The sequence below is a fragment of the Nomascus leucogenys genome, chromosome 2, assembly GCF_006542625.1.
Source record: "Nomascus leucogenys isolate Asia chromosome 2, Asia_NLE_v1, whole genome shotgun sequence".
Lineage (NCBI taxonomy): Eukaryota > Metazoa > Chordata > Mammalia > Primates > Hylobatidae > Nomascus > Nomascus leucogenys.
Window position 1 is genome coordinate 32,380,287 of NC_044382.1, and position 21,635 is coordinate 32,401,921.

Genomic DNA, 21,635 nt, shown 5'->3' on the forward strand with positions numbered 1-21,635 from the left:
AATTGGGAAAAAATTGGATGTCCATCAACACAGGACGGTTCAAATGTAGTATGACACATCTGTGCAATGAAATACCACACAGTCATTAAAAAGAATGAAGCAACACCACACGCACTAGTGTAGAACAATCTGAAGTCTAATATATATGAAGTACATATGGCAAAAGGGTGTTGTATAACATGCTACCATTTTTATAAAAGAGAGAACAAATAATATATATATAGAGAGAGTATCTTTAAGCAGATGTATGAGAAACTGGTAACAATAATTGTCTATGGGGAGTGAAATTGAGTGACTGGAGGTAGAAGGAAATCTTATTTTTCATTGTATACACTTTTACTCCTTTTTCATTTTGTTTATGTGTGTTGGCCAAAGAAATAATTCAAATAAAATACATATATATGTGAATATGAGATCAACTATATATACCATAAATTAAAAATTATATGCATATTAGGGTTCTTGGTAGAAGCTGCTCAAAGAGAAATTCATCTAGTTCAGCCATTTTCCCCGATTAGAAACTGACACCCAATCTATGCCAGTCATTATGTATCAATCAACTGACTGGCAGATAAAAAAACAAAATTCAAGTGCTATATGAGGGAATGAGCAAATAGGTACTCTCATCCAATGTCACTACAAGTATAAATTAGTACAACACTCTGAAGGGTTATTTAGTGAGCTGTACCAAAATTTCAATGCATGCCTTTGATCCAGTTATCTCCTTCCTAGGAATTTACCTAAAGCAGTGGTTCTCAATTGGAGACATCACTCTAGCAGGTATTTTGGTAGTCACACTGACTAAGTAGCACTTACTGGCAATTAGTACGTGGTAGCCAGGGGTGCCAGAAGTTTTACAATGTGCAGCACTGTCCCACATAATGAAAAATTATTGGCCACACGTGGTGGCTCATGCCTATAATCCCAGCACTTTGGGAGGCCGAGGTGGGCGGATCACAAGGTCAGGAGATCGAGACCATCATGGCTAACATGGTAAAACCCCATCTCTACTAAAAATACAAAAAAAAAAAAAATTAGCTGTGCCTGGTGGCAGGCGCCCGCAGTCCCAGCTGCTCGGGAGGCTGAGGCAGGAGAATGGCATGAACCCAGGAGGTGGAGGTTGCAGGGAGCCAAGATCGTGCCACTGCACTCCAGCGTGGGCGACACAGCAAGACTCCGTCTCAGACAAAAAAAAAAAAAAAATTATCCCAGTAAATATGCCAAATCTAACATGATGTATATAACATTGTTCATAATAGTTAAATGGTAAACAACCTACCTAACTCATCAATAGGGGGCTGTACATAAAAATTATGGCATATTCTTATAACAGAATGCCTTTAAATAAGACACATGTATATCTATATTCATAAACATGAACAATTCTCCATAATACACTATGGATGTAAAAACAAACTCCAAAACAGCATGGGTAGTATGTATATGTATGAGAGATACAGGTGCTAGAAAGATGTTCATAAAAATGTAATTGGTAAGATATCAAATTTGTTGTGCCTTCTCCTTTATAATTTGTATTGTTTGAATGTTCTAAAAGCAGTAATTATCTTTGTAAAGAAACTTTCAAAATTAAGAGAAAAAGATTACAGCAGTTTAGAGTTTCAATGTCTTTGTAAAGGTCACAGAATTACCATTGCCATTTCACTCCTAGAACTAGCTACAAAAATTATATTTTCACCTGAAGAGCCCTGAACACAGTAAAGTGTGCAGAAAAGGTAAACTCCTGATCATTTGTGACAGATAACAACAGTAAACAGTCATAGCTCACAAATCACCCATATTACCTTTTAAATTTAATTTTTAAGTTGTTTTGTAAAGATAGGGTCTCACTATGCTGCCCAGGTTGGTCTTGAACTTCTGGGCTCAAGCAATCCTCCCACTTCAGCCTCCCAAAATGCTGGGATTACAGGCAGGTGCCACCAAGCCAGGCCTACATTACTTTTTTAACAAGGTCTGATGAAGGGCAATCAATGAAGCACTATCTAAAAAACTTTCTCCAAATGTTAAATACATAGAAAAGGTTAATTTTTGTTCTGGAAAGCACAAAAGAAAACTATCTGCCTAACTATAAGGTATCATTTCCATGTACAGTAAAATTCTCAAATATATTTTTCAGATACTTGGAAGATGGGGGAAAAATCCCTGTCTAGAGAGGCTGTGGGGAAATGCTAACTATGTGCGAAGTCTTTAGTAATTACAGCAGAAATACTCAATTGCCTTATATGAAGTTCCAGGAATGACAGGAGTGAGACATTAGAGGTTTTTTCTAGTAAGAACATAAAAATTATAACGAATTATATAAACACTGTGGGACCACAGGTTCTAAACAGTACTTTAGAGATAAACCTCTTACTTTCTTAAGACTCAAAGGGTCTTCTGGCTAAAGACGGGGAACTGACCATCTGTTGTATGCAATTTCATACCCTTCCCCAGACCCCCACTGAAATGACAGTAGAATAATTTATTTTTTTAAGGTATAAATCTGTAAGAAAAAAAATACAAGAAAACACGACAAGGTAAAAAAAAAAAAAAAAAAACCTGGAGAGGTGGGAAGCAGAAAGACTAATGGGAAGTCAATATATAATGCTTAAAATTTAAAAATCAAGAAGTAACAGTAAAAACAGGAATTTAAAAAAAGAAAAAAAATCTGGCCAGGTGCAGTGGCTCATGCTTGTAATCCCAACACTTTGGGAGGTCAAGGCAAGAGGAAAAAAGCCTAACAAAAGGCAACATGGTAGGATAGAAGAAGAGAAATATATTAATCTGAGCAGCTGAATTTCTGAATTGATCAATCCTAAAACCTAACTCTAGACTTCTTGAAAAGAAGGAAAAATTCAAAATTCTTACAGTTAAATGAGCCACACTACTTGAAAAATATCAAAGTACAGTCTATATATTCCAAATATTTAGAGTAAATAACTTTTCCTGTTGTATCTAGCCGAACCTCCCTTCAACAGGGATGAAGGAATGTACTTTAGTTTTTGTCCTGTCTGTGCCCTTGGAAAGGCTCTGAGTTAAAATTTTCAGCTTCTGAATTAAACTTTAATTATAAATACTTAACATTAACTTCATTAAGATATTAAAAATCTTAAGATTTCTCTGAAATAAAGATAGGTAAATAAAGATTCTTCTATTAAAAAGTTCTTTCTGGGCTGGGCGCAGTGGCTCATGCCTATAATCCTAGCACTTTGGGAGGCTAAGGCAGTGGATCACCTGAGGTCAGGAGTTTGAGACCAGGCTGGCCAACATGGTGAAACCTGTCTCTACTAAAAAAACACAAAAAAATTAGCCAGGAGGTGTACGCCTGTAATCCCAACTACTGGAGGGACTGAGGTAGGTGAATCACTTGAACCCAGGAGGCAGAGATTGCAAGGGAGTTGAGATCACACCACTGCACTCCAGCCTGGGCGACAGACAGAGCAAGACTCCGTCTCCAAAAAAAAAAAAAAATTAAAAATTAAAAAGTTCTGCACTTTGGGAGGCTGAGGCGGGCGGATCACGAGGTCAGGAGATCAAGACCACGGTGAAACCCCGTCTCTACTAAAAATACAGATAAAAAAAATTAGCCGGGCATGGTGGTGGGCGCCTGTAGTCCCAGCTACTCGGAGAGGCTGAGGCAGGAGAATGGCGTGAACCCAGGAGGCGGAGCTTGCAGTGAGCTGACATTGCGCCACTGCACTCCAGCCTGGGCGATAGAGCGAGACTCCGTCTCAAAAAAAAAAAAAAAAAAAAAAAAAAAAATTAAAAAGTTCTTTCTGGATTCACTGATTTTGATCTTTAAAATATATAAAATTATATATATATATTTCAATTCATTATGTTAACTTAAATATTTGATATATATTTATATATATATATAACTTAAATATTTGATATATAAAGTAACATAATAACATACTAGGGGTCTGCATACTACAGCCCTCAGGATAAATGTAGCCCAGCACCCTGTTTTTAATGACCTAGGAGCTAAGAATGGTTTTTACATTTTTTAAAAGGTTATTAAAAGAAAAAAATGTTCATCCATTGAAGTACAAAGAAAAAGAACTAGAAAGGAAAGAGGAAGAGAGGGAAGAGCAGGTAAAAGGAGAGAAGACAATGTAAAGGAGATCATATGTAGTCCACAAAAAACCTAAAGTATTTACTATCTAGTCCTTTACAGAAAAAGTCTGCTGATCTCTGATACATACTATTAATATATTTATATATTAATGTATGTTTTTATGCTGTTATATATATATATATAACCTGCACTGTAAATTAAGTATTCTATGTATTTTAAATTTGTATATGCTTTAATGTATATATACCTTTCATATAAGTACCTGGGACCAAAAAGATCAAGATCAACCAATATCCTCAAATTTGGTTTTAAAATACATAATATAAAACACTGATGCTTCATCCCAAAAAAGTAAGAAGTCTGATTTTAAAAGTAGTATGTGTTGGCCGGGCACGGTGGTTCATGCCTGTAATCCCAGCACTTTGGGTGGCCAACGCGGCCGGCGGGCAGATCACTGGAGGCCAGGAGTTTGAGACCAGCCTGGCCAACATGGCAAAACCCCATCTCTAGTAAAAATGCAGAAAAATTAGCTGGGTGTGGTAGTGCGTGCCTGTAGTCTCAGCTACTCAGAAGGCTGAGGCACGAGAATCGCTTGAACCCAGGAGGCAGAGGTTGCAGTGAGCTAAGATCATGCCACTACACTCTAGCCTGGGTGACAGATGGAGACTGTCACAAAAAAAAAAAAAAAAAAAAAAGATAACCACCTATTAAAAAAAAAAAAAAAAGGAGTATGTGTTCCTCAGGAAGTATGGAAAATAGAGAAGTGTTAATACTACTAACACTAAAAATACAAAAATTAGCTGGGTGTGGTGGCTAACACCTGTAATCCCAGCTACTCAGGAGGCTGAGGCAGGAGAATCGCTTGAACCCAGGAGGTGGAGGTTGCAATAAACCAAGATTGTGCCATTGCACTCCAGCCTGGGCGACAAGAGCAAAACTCCATCTCAAAAAAAATTACGTTTTTAAAGGCAGCAAAACACTGTCAAACATTTACATGGTTATCATTTTTCACTATTACATGCACTATAATGAGCATACTTATAGCTGCCATTTGCATACGACCATAATCCACTTATGATAAGTTCTTAAACTACTGAAGAGCAAACTCTGAAGGACTCCAGAATTAGATTCCAAATAGCTTCATTAAAATCCATCCATCATTTTTTCGTACAGATATGGCTCACCCATGATCCTTTCATAATCATTAAGAATAGAAGAATACTGAAAATACAGATTTTACCTTGGCCTCTGTGAGATACAGGACCTTGAAGAAGAGTTTCCTTTTATGTTTGCTAACTCTATTCACAATAATCCCTAAGCATATGTATTTCTGTACTTCTTTCAAAGAAAGCATACTATATTGCCCAGGTAGTTATTACTAGGGAAGTGTGCTCCTAGTACTCAAGACCCTTTCTGATAGCATGCTATCAAAAAAGAAAAAAAAAGAGCCATCCAAATCAAAGAAAGTGTTTTGTTCTTGAAGTTACCTCATCTGCCTTAGCTTTGCTTGCTCTTTTCCGAAGTGTCTAGACATAACCACACTTGCCAACTGAATGCCACACTGCAGACTTGTCAGGTATATGTACATAAAAATTGGTTATTTTTAGATGCTTTAGAATGGTTCTACTTTTCAGAAGGAAGGAGATCCATTTGAGCATGACTTCTGGGTTAAAATTTAAACATCTACATATAGTCTCCAGTGACCACAGGATAAAACATGTAGCTGTCTTCCTAGTAAGATTAACTATTTTTTGTTACTGAAACTTTCTGCAATGAGTCAAATTTATAGAAATTCTGCTTCACATAATCCAATATCACCCCACCAGAACTGGTATTGGTTCTACATGACCAATTTATTTGCCAAAGACATTTTAATTTTATATATTAAACCTTAAAAGACAAAAATCAACATTCGTGCAGCCTTCACAATACCCTGCACTTGTATAGTGCTCCTCCATCTTCTTTACTCCTTAAGAAGTCACTTAGAGCTATTCTCCCACTTTACAAAAAAGGCAAATAAGGGTTACATCAGGGAAATAACTGGATCAAGAGTGAACCATTCACAACACAGAGGACATTCAAATCTGGACACTTTTCGTAACAGCCTATCTTCCCCAAGAATCAGGGTGAAACAGGGTTAACGGGCATCAAACTAATAAGAACACCTGACGTGAAGCCTTGCCCTTTATGATTTCCCTCACCATCTTTAATACTTTTTTTTTTTTTTTTTTTTTTGAGATGGAGTTTCGCTCTTGTGGCCCAGGCTGGTGTGCAATGGCACTATCTCAGCTCACTGCAACCTCTGCCTCCCGAGTTCAAGCAATTCTCCTGCCTCAGCTTCCTAAGTAGCTGGGATTACAAGCACACACCACCACACCCAGCTAATTTTTGTATTTTTAGTAGAGATGGGGTTTCACCATGTCGGCCAGGCTGGTCTCGAACTCCTGACTGACCTCAGGTCATCCACCCACCTCAGCCTCCCAAAGTGCTGGGATTATAGGCATGAGCCACTGCCCCTGGCCATCTTTAAAACTTAATAGGGCTGAAAATACTTCCTCTCAAAAGAGTTGTTTGAGGAATAGGAAATCTAGTTATCTTGGTTCCACTACTTATTAATTATACGATTGTGGTTGACATTTTAAGTTGTGGTGTTCACATCTGTACACATAGGATTTCACATGTATACAGTTTTGCATGTATATACAGTTTTGCATGTATTTCACATTTATACAGTCATTTAAAATTAAATGAGATCATGTATGAAAGTGTTCTAGCACAAATAATGCTCAATAAAATATTTACTGAATAAATGAGTGGCTGGGAAGAGTATATACTGCAAATGTCCAAAACAATAAAGACATTTGCCTATAGCAAATCTCTATTTGCATGTTTGCCTAAAGTAAGTGGTTGCCACTATATACAGAATATAACTAAATATACCTGTTATCCTAATAAACTCTTTATTTGAATTTTGCTTCTATCCCAGACTGTTTCACTATTAACTATAAATACCTGGTAAGCCATGTAATAATCCTAAAACAAAAATTAAATATAGCTTTGGAACAACTTGTCACTACAAATGCACTTAAGTGGAATATTATGGAATCAAACACAAGAGCTGCTTCTTGACTTTTAAATATATTAAATAGGCATTTGGTAGTACTCATGTTTTTTACAACAAATTTTCCTAATCTATAAAACATTTGACATTTACACACACTGCAGCAAGGAAAATGATGAGCACAGTGTTTTTAGAGTTAGCATCTGCTATTTTAAAAACTTACTGAGAAATGCTGAAGCAAGTCTTCTTTTTCTTCCTCAATGAATCCTCCAACTGTTAGTGCTTTGGGACGATGGTCCACCACCATGTGATTTAGTGAGCCCCTTCCTCTTCCTCCACGCCCTCGGCCTCTTCCTCGACCTTGAGAGGACATGGTTTTTCCTCGACCCACAGGTAAAATACCTAACCGTGCAGCCTGAATAACAACAAAAAGTAGAATGTAGCATACATTGTTAGACTAAGCCTTAAAAACAAAGGAAAACTTTTTTTTTTTTTTTTTTTGAGATGGAATTTCACTCTCGTTGCCCAGGCTGGAGTGCAATGGCATGATCTCGGCGCACTACAACCTCTGCCTCCTGGGTTCAAGCTATTCTCCTGCCTCAGCCTCCCAAGCAGCTGGGATTACAGACAAGCACCACCATGCCTGGCTAATTTTGTATTTTTAGTAGAGATGGGGTTTCTCCATGTTGGTCAGGCTTGTCTCAAACTCTTGACCTCAGGTGATCCACCTGCCTCAGCCTCCCAAAGTGCTGAGATTACAGGCGTGAGCCACCGCGCCCAGTCAAAGGAAAATTTTTTGAGATGTTAAATGTGGTGGGGTGCTAACTCCTTTTAAATCTCACCTCAACCTGTAACTGACTGAGTTTTTTCCGTAATTCTGTGGTGTCTTCTCCTGAGGACAGCCTCTTGTGGAGGTCCAGTTCAGTATCTAATAACTCCTTCTGGGCCTTTGGAAAAATTGAAAATAAAAAGGTATTTTTTAGATAACTTACAAGATCTCCTCCAGAACATGATAGTTACACAATGACACACATGTATTTTGGAACATGAGAATGAGAGGATGCAATAAACATGGGTGTTTTTAAAAAAGTAACTTTACAGATACAGTAGCGCCAACATGTAAAAAGTATATGGGTATCAGTGAAAAAGAGTAAACATTAGATGGCTTAAAAATCACATCCTAGGAACAGACACCTGAGATGAGGGAGCTGAGAATAACTGTCACAAAATAAAGTATCACAAATGAAACATACTGGAGCAAAATAAATTATATAGTAAAAATGTATCTATAGTACAAAGTAACAGCTACATAATTACTACCAGACTGGAATCCATAACTGTTGCCATTCTCTTTTTTGTTAGAGACGAATTATTTATCAGTCTTTAAGAGACATGACTGCCAGTGATTTTTTTCACCTCTTTAATTTTTAAAATGTGCATATATTCTTTCTATAATTAGAAAAGATTTCAATAAAAAACATTTTTATTATATCTATAAGAAGAAATCTTAAACACTTTATGTTTCTATACTGATAGAGAACCATAATTTCAAATTTAATGTAATACTACATACAACAATTTACATTCTACATATCTGACAAATTTATTACCAGTTCTCAGAGGACTAGAATTATCTATAATCACACCACAGAACTGTGGTATAATGGAACCACTGTCTAAACCAAGTACAGCAAGGAAACACATGGAAATTAATAAATTTAGACTTAAATAGATCTAGAACTTCTGATTATTCTTTTTAATAACATGCCACATTTTTACTCATATGAATAGGCCAGGCTACTTTTTTAAAAGGACGGTTTTATTACAATACTATTACAGCATTAGAAAAACACTGCTGAAATGGGAAATACCTCTTTCACCACCATCACTTTAATAGTGTCATCTTCAGCAGAGAACCAAAATATTCAGTTAAAAAACACATCTTTGTTCAAACAGGGTATTATCAACCTCTTCCCAAAAAGGGTACAAAGCATCTACAGAAATACTAAAAAAAAAAAAATTGTGGCAGCTGGGTGCAGTGGTTCACACCTGTAATCCCAGCACTCCGGGAGGCCAAGGTGGGAGGACTGCATTTGAGGCCAGCCTGGGCAATATAGTGAGACCTTGTCTCTTTAAAAAATAAATAAATAAATACTATAATTAGGATTCTTTTTTTAAGTACTATAATTGTTTGCCTATATCCCTATTAGGATATTAGCTACCTAAGGGTTCCATTGTACTTTCAAGGTGCCAAGCACATGGCAGATGTTCAATAACCCTATGTTAAATAAAAAATGCAAATAGATACCTCCGTTTTTGTTTTCACTTTAGATGGTGTGGAGACTGCAGAAGATGTTTTTAATTCATCTTTTAATTGTGAGATCTTCTCTCCAAGCTCTTTCAAAGTCTTCATTATATTTGCTCTTTCTTCTGGTTTCATGTTTTTGTTTTTTTCTAACTTGGATATTAACATCTACAAAATAAGAACGAAAAAGGTAAAACCATGCTTAATAAACTTTAATATAAAGAAGTCTTTAAAAATTATGAATAATACTTTTAAAATCAATTCTATACATCAATTCTGGCATGCAAATAATGAGCTCTTGTCTTACCTTTTGGCATTCTATCTGTTTTTCTAATACTTCTTGTCTTTTTTTCCTCATATCTTGTTGTAACTTCATTGCTTCCTGTATAAGTAAAAAAGAAATTAATACAGATAATGTAATTTGCCACCATTCTCAACTCATTTTTTCTGGGTCATCCCTGAGACAGACTCTCCTCCTAATAAAAAAATAGTTGACACCAAAGATGAAACCTTTGAATATATTTTCCCTAACACTTTCAACATAATAGAGTTTACGACTGTACTTAAAAAATATTTAAAATATTGGACCTAATTAGCTATATCTATGAGATTTATTGACTTAAATGACCTGAATGTCCTTATGAAGAAAAACAAAAGTTGTTTTCACTTGCCAATGTAATAGCTAAATCCTTATTTTTTAAGTTTAAAGTTTAAAAATGTGAGGCTAGGCATGGTGGCTCAACTTGTAATCCTAGCACTTTGGGAGGCTGAGGTGGTAAGACCGCTTGAGTCCAGCCTCGGCAACAGAATGAGACCCTGTCTCTACAAAAAAATGAACAAAATTAGCCGGGGCATGGTGGCACAGGCCTACTCAGCTACTCAGAAGGCTAAGGTGGGAGGATCATTTGAGCCTGGGACATCAAGGCTGCACTGGGCCACGATCATACCACTGCACTCAACGTGAGTGACAGAGTGAGACCTAGTCTCAAAGAAAAGACAAGAAAAAAGTGACATGCAGCTATAGGTTAGAAATGATAGAGTAGGCCGGGCACGGTGGCTCACACCTGTAATCCCAGCACTTTGGGAAGCTGAGGCAGGTGGACCACCTGAGGTCAGGAGTTCAAGACTAGCCTGACCAACACGGAGAAAATCCGTCTCTACTAAAATACAAAATTAGCCAGGGTGTGGTGGCGCATGCCTGTAATCCCAGCTACTCTGGAGGCTGAGGCAGGAGAATCGCTTGAACTCAGGAGGCGGAGGTTGCGGTGAGCCAAGACCACACCATTGCACTCCAGCCTGGGCAACAAGAGCAAAACTCCGTCTCAAAAAAAAAAGAAAAAAGAAATGAGAATAAAATCTATGGATTTCACCAGGAAAATTTTGCCTCCCACCCTCCTGTTAAATCTCTAATTATACTGAGATAGTATATATAAATATCTATTTAATTTGGAAAACTCTATGTGAACTTAATAGGATGACAGTGAGACTCACAACTGAATCATATAGATAATAATTACAAAAGTCTTATATTTTATATGAATCATTATCTACCTAGGAATTAAAAAAAGAAAATAAACACTAGAATTGGAGGGAATAATAGTGTATTAAAAAAAAAATTCTGAATGACAATTGTGAAACATTTTTTCTGTATGTCCATCTTTTTTTTCCAAGTTTACATTAGAGAAGAAGCTAAATAAGCATTATGATGTTATGCCCTACCAACATGAACTGATTTAAAAGTGATAATGTAACCACTTAAAAATTCAATGCATCTTTTCTTCTGTAAGGCAAGAAAAATCAAGACTGTTACCTGTTTTTTTTTAAGCACTTCTTGAACATCATGAGATTTAGACCCTGAAGAGAGCTTTGAAGGTGTCTTTAAGTTTGAGGAGCTGTAAATCATTTTTGGATGGCCTGGAGTTGAAAATATCTAAAAAATAAAGAAAAAAAAAAGCACACACAAATATAATTGTATCTTAGAAATGCTTAGAATACTTTTTTAGAAAGGATGCATATATTTCTACTCTTCTTAGGAGTTAAATTTTCTTTTTACATTTAAAAACTTCATTATAAAATCTAGTTCTTTATGCATAAATTTGTCACCCAAAAGATAAAAACAGCCTTAGTGCCCTTCTGTTAAATACAATTTCACAAAATACCAGTATCAGACAAAGGTGCTCTTGTGACCGTAACAGATCAAGACAAAAGCAAGACCAATCCCTAATCATGACTGAACAGAGACAAAAACATGAATGCTATCCAAATCATAAAATGACTAAACATCTGTTTATCCTGGGAATGACTGCTGCTTCTTTACCACTTACTGCTGTAGCCTCATTCCAGGTCAGATTTAGTAAGATACCCTATCATAGAATTTATGCCTGTTTCCTTAAATCCTTCTAAATCATCTAACTTAGCCAAAATCCTAAAATAAGTCCTTTTGGCATCCAGTTTCATTGTGTATACCTCTCACCGAATAATAAGTTGAATTTGTTTGGCTACAGGTGGTATCTGGCTGCAGGGTATTTCACAAGTTGTTTTTCGTAAGTGAAGTGCCAAATAAAAACCCTTGTTTCCAATAACTGAAAAATCCTTCTAAGAATTAAGCTACGTTCTTTTTTTAAAGTTTTCCTTTCTTCCTTTATTTAAAGACAAGGTCTCACTCTGCCACCCAGGCTAGAGTGCAGAGGTGCAATCACGGCTTGCTGCAGCCTCAATCTCTTGGGCTCAATCCCACCTCAGCTTCCTGAGTAGCTGGGGCTATAGGTGCCAGCCTGCAAGCCTGGCTGGTTTCTTTTCTTCTTTGTAAAGATAGGGTCTCTCTATGTTGCCTAGGCTGGTCTCAAACTCCTAGGCTCAAGTGATCCTCCCACCTCAGCCTCCCAAAATGCTAGGATTAGAGGTGTGAGCCACTGCACCCGTCTTTTTAAACTTCTTAATTAACTTTGAATAATAAAAGAGATATAGAAAATAATATGAAGAAATCCATGGAAAATTCAATCACATAAATAATATATCCAAATGTCAGACTTCTCTCAATCGCCACAACACTTAATTATCAAAATTAAACTAGTTTACACAGGAAAGTCCTGCATGTGCCATAATATTCACCTCTCCAGTTCCAGCTTATAATTTTCTAAACAATTTCCCCCCATTTGAAATGGGATCTATTAAAGTCCATGTAAGTGCAACTTGTTACATTTCTTTATAGTCTCCTTTACTTCATAGTTTCCCTCTCTGTCTCTTGCTTTTTGTTGCAAATTGTTTGTTGAAGAAACCAGGTCACTCATCCAGGAGTACTCCCCCATAGGATTCTGTGGTACCCTTGAAGATGTCCCTCCTTCCCCCAAATTTCTTTTAAATTAGTGGGTAGATCTAGAGGCCTGATCAGATTTGTTTTTCTCTTTGACAGGACTCTAGTAATCTTTGACACCCTCCTTACTTTCTAGTTTGATACCATATTCTAGGCTCATCTGCAGTACTGCCAGTCTCAGGTCTGGAGACAGCTACTTCTTCAAGGATCCCTGGGTCCCTTTGAGTGCTAGGCATGCTCAATGACTGGCTGGTCATTGTTTCTAGACCTTTTCAGTGAATAGAATTGGGAAATGTTTGGGGAATATTTTGTTGCCTTTTTTTTCTCCCATTAAGATAAAATACAACCTGAGTTAATACTGATAGTTTCTATTCAAATGCAGGACTACAGGGTATTTACTTAATCTTATCTATATCTTCTATCTCTCTTTTCAACCACACTGAAAATCTCAGTTGTCAAGGACATCAGCGTAACTCCTCATTTGATTTACCCTACAATGCTCACAGATGGGTTTCAGAATATCAACATTGCCAACAATATGATTAGAAAGAGCTTTCTTTAAATTGTTTTTTGTCCTCAGGGTATATCACATTAGGAATATATCATCAAATCACCGTTTTAAAGCACTCATTGCAGATATGCTAGTTCATGTGTTTCACTTTTCTTTTCACTTTTTAGGGATTACTTCTATTTCATTTAATTTTACTTTATAATTACATTCAGAATTTATTTACATGGTTCCAAGTCAAATCTACAAAACAAGACATAATCAAAAGTCATCTAGCTTCTTCTATACTTGCCATAACCACAGGATTTAAATAATATGAATTATCTTTTCCGTTTTTTTTCCTGTTATAAGCAAATACTTCTGTGTTCAGTGCCTCTACTTTTTCACACCAGCAGTAGTCAACTATATATTTTTTCTTCCATTTTGCTTTTTTACTTAACATATTCTGATAATCACTCCATGGTACATATAAAAATATTCTTCATTCTTTATATAGTTGTATGTTTACTGTGTATACTACATTTGCAGTAACCAGTCCCCTACAGATGGGTATTTGGGTTGTTTCCAGTCTTTTGTTATTATAAAGAGTATATCATTACTAGCCTTGCACATATGTCTTTCCATATTTTGGCTGGTATACCTTTGACATAGATTCTTAGAAGGAAGATAACTAGTTTAGTAATGCATATACATAATTTTTGCAGATACTGTACTGCCAAATTTCCTTTCATGAGGGTTGTATCATTCAGTGTTTCCATCAGCATCTAAATCTCAGATCCATTTGGAATTTATACTGGTTTATGATATAATTAAAAAAAAAAAAGGATCAGATCTTATTTCATCTTTTCCCTACTGCCTATCCAGTTATCCCAATACTATTTATCAACATGTCTATAACTTCCCCACTGATTTGGGACACTTTGTTATTATATAATAAACTCCTATTTGCAACTGAGTCTATTTCTAGATTTTCTATTCCGTTCCACTAGTCTGTCTATTCATGAGTCAGTACCAGGTTGTTTCAGTTACAGAAGCTATATAGTATTTTGGGGATAGCAGTTTTCTTTGCTTTCCTTTTTTTTTTTTTTTAAGCTCTCTCGGTAATAATCACCACGCTCAAGAGTTATAGTATAGATATATTACTAAAAATAAATTACTTAAAACATATTTCAAAGTTTGTTTTTTTTTTTACTATGACAGAATACCTTTCACTAAATTCTTTTTTTTTTTTTTTTTTTGAGACGGAGTCTCGCTCTGTCGCCCAGGCTGGAGTGCAGTGGCGCGATCTCGGCTCACTGCAAGCTCCGCCTCCTGGGTTCACGCCATTCTCCTGCCTCAGCCTCTCCGAGTAGCTGGGACTACAGGTGCCCGCCACCACGCCCGGCTAATTTTTTTTTGTATTTTTAGTAGAGACGGGGTTTCACCGTGGTCTCGATCTCCTGACCTGGTGATCCGCCCGCCTCGGCCTCCCAAAGTGCTGGGATTACAAGCGTGAGCCACCGCGCCCGGCACCCTTCACTAAATTCTTAAAGACGAAATTAAAGAAATTAATAAAGACACTTATCTATTAATAAATATCTAAAATTCAGCCGGGCGTACTGGCTCACGCCTGTAGTCCCAGCACTTTGGGGTGGTTCAACTAAGGTCGGGAGTTCCAGACCAGCCTGACCAACATGGAGAAACCCCATCTCTACTAAAAATACAAAATCAGCTGGGCATGGTGGCGCATGCCTGTAATCTCAGCTACTCAGGAGGCTGAGGCAGGAGAATCACTTGAACCCAGGAGATGGAGGTTGCAGTGAGCCAAGATTGTGCCATTGCACTCCAGCCTGGGCAACAAGAGCAAAACTCTGTCTCAAAAAAAATTAAATAAATAAATAAATATCTAAAATTCTCAAATTCCTACTTAACTCTGTTTTTGGTGTTTTTTTTTTTTTTTTTTTTTTTTTGAGACAAAGTCTTGCTCTGTCGCCCAGGCTGGAGTGCAATGGTGCAACCTTGGCTCACTGCAACCTCCACCTTCCGGGTTCAAGTGATTCTCGTGACTCAGCCTCCCGGATAGCTGGGATTACAGGTGTCTGCCACCAGGCCCAGCTAATTTTTTTTGTATTTTTAGTAGAGATGGGGTTTTGCCATTTTGGCCAGGCTGGTCTCGAACTCCTGACCTCAGGTGATCCACTCACCTAGGCTACCCAAAGTGCTGGGATTATAGGTGTGAGCCACCACGCCCAGCCTCCTACTTAACTTTGAATAGGAAAAAAATTTCACTAGCAAATTTCTGACTGAAACATGGAAACTAGAGAGGTATACCTGCCACACTTAGGTGAACTGTCACAACTGTCTTGACTGTCTGAATGATAACTGATTTATTCTAATTCACTGAATGATTCTAAATATATTTGAAGCTCCCAAAAATGCATACCTGGCAATCTTCTCCAGCACTACCAGACTGATTCAACAAATGTGATGCATCAGTCTGGTTACCACCTGCATGTCCAAGACGATGTTTAACAGGAACTTTGTTGAGAACATATGCACCTGACGTCTGTGGTTTGTTCATCATCTGCATATACAAAATAAACACTTATGTGGCAGAAGTTTGAAAACATGCCTAGGAATGGTATAAATTTAAGATGATTATTCCAGGGAAGAAGACAAGAAAATGGGAACGGGAAGGTGCTTCAATTATCTGTAAGGTTTTATTTTTTAAGGGCACTGATGAATATACAAATGATAGATTATTCATACTTTTTGGGATGTCTAAAACATATCACAACAAAATGCATGCACCTACACACAAAAAAACTGTTAATTATTTTTTAATGTTTCCTCTAGTATGCAATGTTCTGAAAGAATTAGAGGGTCTTGGCTGGGCACAGTGTCTCACACGTATAATCCCAGCACTTTGGGAGGCCAAGGTGGGTGGATCACCCACGGTCAGGAGTTCAAGACCAGCCTGGCCAACTGGCGAAACCCCGTCTCTACTAAAAATACAAAAATTGGGCAGGCATGGTGGCATGCACCTGTAGTCACAGCTACTCAGGAGGCTGAGGCAGGAGAATAGCTTGAACCCAGGAGGCAGAGGTTGCAGTGAACCAAGACTGCGCCACTGCACTCTAGCCTGAATGACGACAAAGTGAGACTGTCTCAAAAAAAAAAAAAAGAAAAAAGGAAAAAGAAGAAGAAAAGAATTAGGGGGTCTTAACTGACAGTGGCTTAATATGAATAACTGTGAAATGATCACCTCAAAAACATAACGCAATCTTGGGCTGTACTAACAGAACATGTCTAATGATCACCATGAAGGTGATAGTATGAACTCTTTTCTACACTATTCATCCAACATCTAGGGGAAGCATTCACCTTTGGGCCCTTACATGAAGTGGGATACAAACATAACCGAAAGAGAATTTAGATGCAAATGAGCAGGACGATAAATGGAGTTGACACCATGTACTGTAAGGAATACTTTTTAAAAATCTGACTGCATTTAATCTAAGCATGAGATTACCTAGGTCAATCTCTGAATGGCTCTGATGTGTGGTAGTTTGTTGTTTTGTTTTTTCCTTCCTTCATCTACTCAATCAAATATGTTTTGAGCAGTACGTACCAGACATTGTTTTAGGCACTAGTGTCACAACAGGCAAAATTCCAATTCTCTTGGAGCTTCTATTCCCATTTTTAGAAGGAACATATAACTTTTTTACATGGGAAAAAGGAGGGCAAATGGGTAGACACAAAAAAGACTGATTCTAATACAAAATAAAGAAATAGCTCTACAGTCAAAGTTGCTCTGTGGTAGATGGTTATTATACTTTAGTGTGCATAACAATAACTTAAGAGTACTTGTTAAACATGTATATTTATAGGCCCCATATCTAGAGACTGACTCTACAGAGGTTTGAGAAGGTGAAGCCCAGGAATTTGCACCCAGGTAAGTGATTCTGATGTAAAATAGCAGGTCTCAAACTTTAAGGTATGTAAGAATCACCTGGAGAGCTTGTTAAAACACAAATCCTTGGGCCCCACCCATAGGGATTCCGATTTAGTAGGATGGAGTATGGCTCAAGAATCTGCAATTTTTCCCCCAAGAATCTGCATTTCTAATAAGATCCCAGGAGATCAGATGCTACTAGTCTGCAGTTCAAATTAAGAGTAGCTCTTATGTAGAAGACCGAAGGACCAGGAATTGAAAAATACTGATCTAGAGGCTGTAACTAAAAGACCTTTAATTCCCAGTGAACCAGATTACCTTCTGGATACCTCCGTGCACTGTTGAAGGAGCAGACTGGGCCACTAGCACCTGCTGCTGATGAAGATGCTGTGGCAGGTGATGGTGCTGCTGTGAGAGGTGACTAAGTGTTTGCTGTTGTTGCAGGAGCAGCTGTGCTGAGGACTGTAGTGTTGGTTGCTCATTATTTTCCCTATGCCACAAGACTCGAATGAATCGGTTGTTTAGAACTGCTTCTGTGCTAGAAATGGCTTTCCTGGCCTCCTCATTGGTAAGATACTGGATTAGGGCTGCTTCTGGATCACCCTTAAAAGCAACCTTGAAGAAAATAAAACAATATAAATTCCCAAAACCAGAAAATAGTTAAGTAAATTATGACCCACTGCTATGTAATGAATGTTTTCCCCAAAATACACATGTTAAAGCCCTAAACTCCAACATTACTGTTTTAGAGATAGAGCTTTTAGGATGTAATTAAGGTTAAATGAGGTCACAAAGGTGCGTCCTAATGAATAGTATCGGTGGCCTTAAAAGAAGAGAAAGAGATCTGCCCCAATCCCCTCTTTCTCTTTCTCTGTCTGCCATGTGAGAATGCAAGAAGCCAACCATCTGCAAGCCAGGAAGACAGCACTCCCTAGGAAATGAATCATCCAGCACCTTGATCTTGGACTTCCCAGTCTCCAAAACTCTGAGGCTACCCATTCTCTTTCAGGAAGAGATTGCAGAAAAGAACCAAATGAATTCACAAGAACAAACGTGGTTTAACAAGTCCATCATAAAAGTGGGCATACAGATATATGGTGGCATTTACAGCACTTAGCAGAGATGATCAGAATAACCACTGACTCATTTAAACAAGGTGAGCTGATAGAAATATTCCCAAGACCCATAAAATGCCTGGATTCTGTCACTGACATAGCCACATTTACCTGGATATTAACAATAGTTCCAAATTTGCTGAAGTGTTCATTGAGCTTGGTAATGTTGTTCAATTCCTGAGGGATTTTCTTGACTTCTAATTTGGTGTTTGTATACTGATTCTTTCGTAAGAACCCTGGTTTATTTTGATTGTTACTTCCTTGCCTAAAAGGAAGATTAATACATCTTGGTTAATTCTCCTACTTCATGCCTAGCCAAGAGATATAACCACAAAGAATTTAGGTTTATAATTTTTTTAAGTGCCTTTTGTGGCTGGGCATAGTGGCCCACACCTATAATCCCAGAAAACTTCTTCAAAATCCTATAAAACATTATATTCAAAATTCCAACCACAGAAAATATATAAGCATCAAGAAACAGGTTACAGGCTGGGCAAAGTGGCTCATGCCTGTAACGCCAGCACTCTGAGAGGCCAAAGCAGGAGGACTGCTTGGGCCCAGGGGTTCCAGACCAGTTTGGGGAACATAGTCAGACCACATCTCTATATAATAAATTAATTGATTGATTAATTTGTTTAAAGTGCCTTTTGTGAGCCCTTAACATTCTTCAGAAATTACTAAGCAATTTTCACATTATTCTTTTGTTTTTTGTAGACACAGTCTCACTCCATCGCCCAGGCTGGAGTGCCGTGGCACGATCTCAGCCCACTGCAACCTCCACCTCCCGAGTTCAAGTGAGTCTCCTGCCTCAGCTTCCTGAGTATCTGGGATTACAGGCGCATGCCACCACGCACGACTAATTTTTGTATTCTTAGTACAGACAGGGTTTCACCATGTTGGCCAGGCTGGTCTTGAACTCCCGACATCAGTGATTTACTCACCTCGGCCTCCCAAAGTGCTGGGATTACTGGTGTGAGCCACTATGCCCAGCCAACATTATTCTTATTACATGAGAATAGAAAAGGTGAACAGCAATAGATTACAAAAAGAAAAGGCCCAACTAACACTTAAAATCATATGCTAAATAGATCTACCATAAAGATCTACCACAATTATCAAAGACTCTAACATCATTAAAAGAAGGCTAGAACATCATCTTTTTTTTTTTTTTTTTTTTTTTGAGACAGAGTTTTGTTCTTTTTACCCAGACTGGAGTACAATGGTGCAATCTCAGCTCACTGCAACCTCCGCCTCCTGGGTTCAAGCAATTCTCCTGCCTCAGCCTCCCAAGTTGCTGGAATTACAGGCGTGCGCCACCACACCTGGCTAATTTTGTATTTTGGGTTTCTCCATTTTGGTCAGGCTGGTCTCGAACTCCTGACCTCAAGTGATCCACCTGCCTTGGCCTCCCAAAGTGCTGGGATTACAGGTATGAGCCACTGTGCCCAGCTAGATCATCTTTAATGGCATATTTTCAACTTCTGCAAAGGTACTAAGCTTTTTTTTTCACCGTTGATTTCATTCTTTTTCTTCTTTTCTATCCATTGCCAGTGTCTCAGTAATTTTTAATATTGGGTTAGGCGTAGAAATAGGTAGGTACAAATTAGAAATACCTATTATGGGCTGGGTGTGGTGGCTCACACCTGTAATCCCAGCACCTTGGGAGGCCAAGATGGGTGGATCACCTGAGGTCAGGAGTTTGAGACCAGCCTGACTAACAAGGTAAAACCCCATCTCCACTAAAAATACAAAAAAATTAGGTGGGCATGGTGGCTGGCACTTGTAATCCCAACTACTCAGGAGGCTGGGACAAGAGAATCACCTCAACCCCGGGGGCAGAGGTTGAGGTGAGCTGAGATTATGCCATTGCACTCCAGCCTGGGTGACTACGTCTTTAAAAAAAAAAACAAAAAAAAAAACCATTATAAATATTGTTAACTTTTTAATTTTTACAACATTCTAAAGATGTCTCCTGGAACCCTAACTTCAAGATACCTAGTTTGAAAATATTAATTAATGACAAATCTTATTTTTATGAATTTACCAATGCAAATGACAATAACAATTAGATGCTACTAATTAGCAAATTATCTTACTTTCCCAGCCAAGGTTTCTTTGTGAGTGGCCCTTCCAAACCACTCATAGCTCTTTTTCGACTATCTGGTTCAAGAACTACTCTGGTTATGTTGCTATTAATCGAAACAGGAACTGGTGGTTCAGTCTGGATCACGATGTTAGCAGCTGTTGGAAACAAAAATTGAAATTACTGAGTTTTTCAGGAGTCTCAATGATTAATGCATTTAGTCTAAAAGCTAAAAAGCACTATGAATAGCTCAACTACTATCATTTCTCTTTCAGAAATGCCTAACAGAAGAAAAAGTTACAAATGCCTTTTTCTATAAAAAATAGAAATCCATGTTTCAAAACTCAAAGTTAACCTCAATGTAATAATTGACTCATGCATGGATGATCAATAGATGAAAAAAATACTGGTGAAAGGTTGTTGGAAAACAAGATATTTATGGTGCCAAAGTACCACTCCAAAAATTACATTTACAATGGAGAGCTCTGGGCCAGGCGCAGCGGCTCACGCCTGTAATTCCAGCACTTTGGGAGGCAGAGGCGGGCGGATCACCTGAGGTCGGGAGTTCAAGACCAACCTGACCAACACGGGGAAACCCCATCTCTACTAGAAATACAAAAAAATTAGCCAGACATGGTGGTGCATGCCTGTAATCCCAGCTACTCGGGAGGCTGAGGCAGGACAATCGCTTGAACCCAGGAGACGGAGGTTGCAGTGAGCCGAGATTGTGCCATTGCACTCCAGCCTGGGCAACAAGAGTGAAACTCAGTCTCATAAAGAAACAAACAAACAAACAAAAAAAAAAACAAGAGCAATGGAGAGCTCTAACGATCACCTTATACAAGCAATCAAACTTAGTCCATTAATGGACATTATTTGCCTCCTGGTGTGATTCAACAAGAAGTTCGCCAAATCATAAGGATTACATGTTATTATGGAATTATGGTTTTATGTGTGGCAATAATACTGTGCTTATATAGGACTGTCTTATTCTTAGATATAAGGTAATGGACTTAAAGTTTCACAATGTCTACCACTTACTTTCAAGAGATTCAACAAAAAAATGTGAGCGGAGAGAAGAAAGAGAAGAGAGAGTACACAAGAGAGCATTCATGCCCAAAGGTAATAAAATATTACTGGTAAATCTAAATGAAGGCATTCAGATGTTCACTGTGTTTCTTTTGATTTTCCATAGGTTTAAAGTTGGGAAGAAAATCCAAAGCCAATACTATAAATTG

The 21,635-nt window shown here is 37.9% G+C and overlaps 1 protein-coding gene across 1 annotated transcript in view; it reads right to left on the reverse strand.

Moving 5' to 3' along the window:
* Positions 1 to 21,635, reverse strand: part of RBM27 (RNA binding motif protein 27) — an 86,540-nt gene that overhangs the window by 10,506 nt on the left and 54,399 nt on the right. Inside the window, exons 11-19 of the mRNA XM_003266582.4 lie at positions 20,411 to 20,555; positions 18,426 to 18,579; positions 17,518 to 17,814; positions 15,688 to 15,828; positions 11,255 to 11,374; positions 9,752 to 9,826; positions 9,448 to 9,612; positions 7,982 to 8,086; positions 7,363 to 7,554 (exon numbers count right to left, since the gene is read on the reverse strand). Coding sequence (XP_003266630.1) covers positions 7,363 to 7,554; positions 7,982 to 8,086; positions 9,448 to 9,612; positions 9,752 to 9,826; positions 11,255 to 11,374; positions 15,688 to 15,828; positions 17,518 to 17,814; positions 18,426 to 18,579; positions 20,411 to 20,555 — 1,394 coding nt within the window. The remainder of the gene's footprint in view (positions 1 to 7,362; positions 7,555 to 7,981; positions 8,087 to 9,447; positions 9,613 to 9,751; positions 9,827 to 11,254; positions 11,375 to 15,687; positions 15,829 to 17,517; positions 17,815 to 18,425; positions 18,580 to 20,410; positions 20,556 to 21,635) is intronic.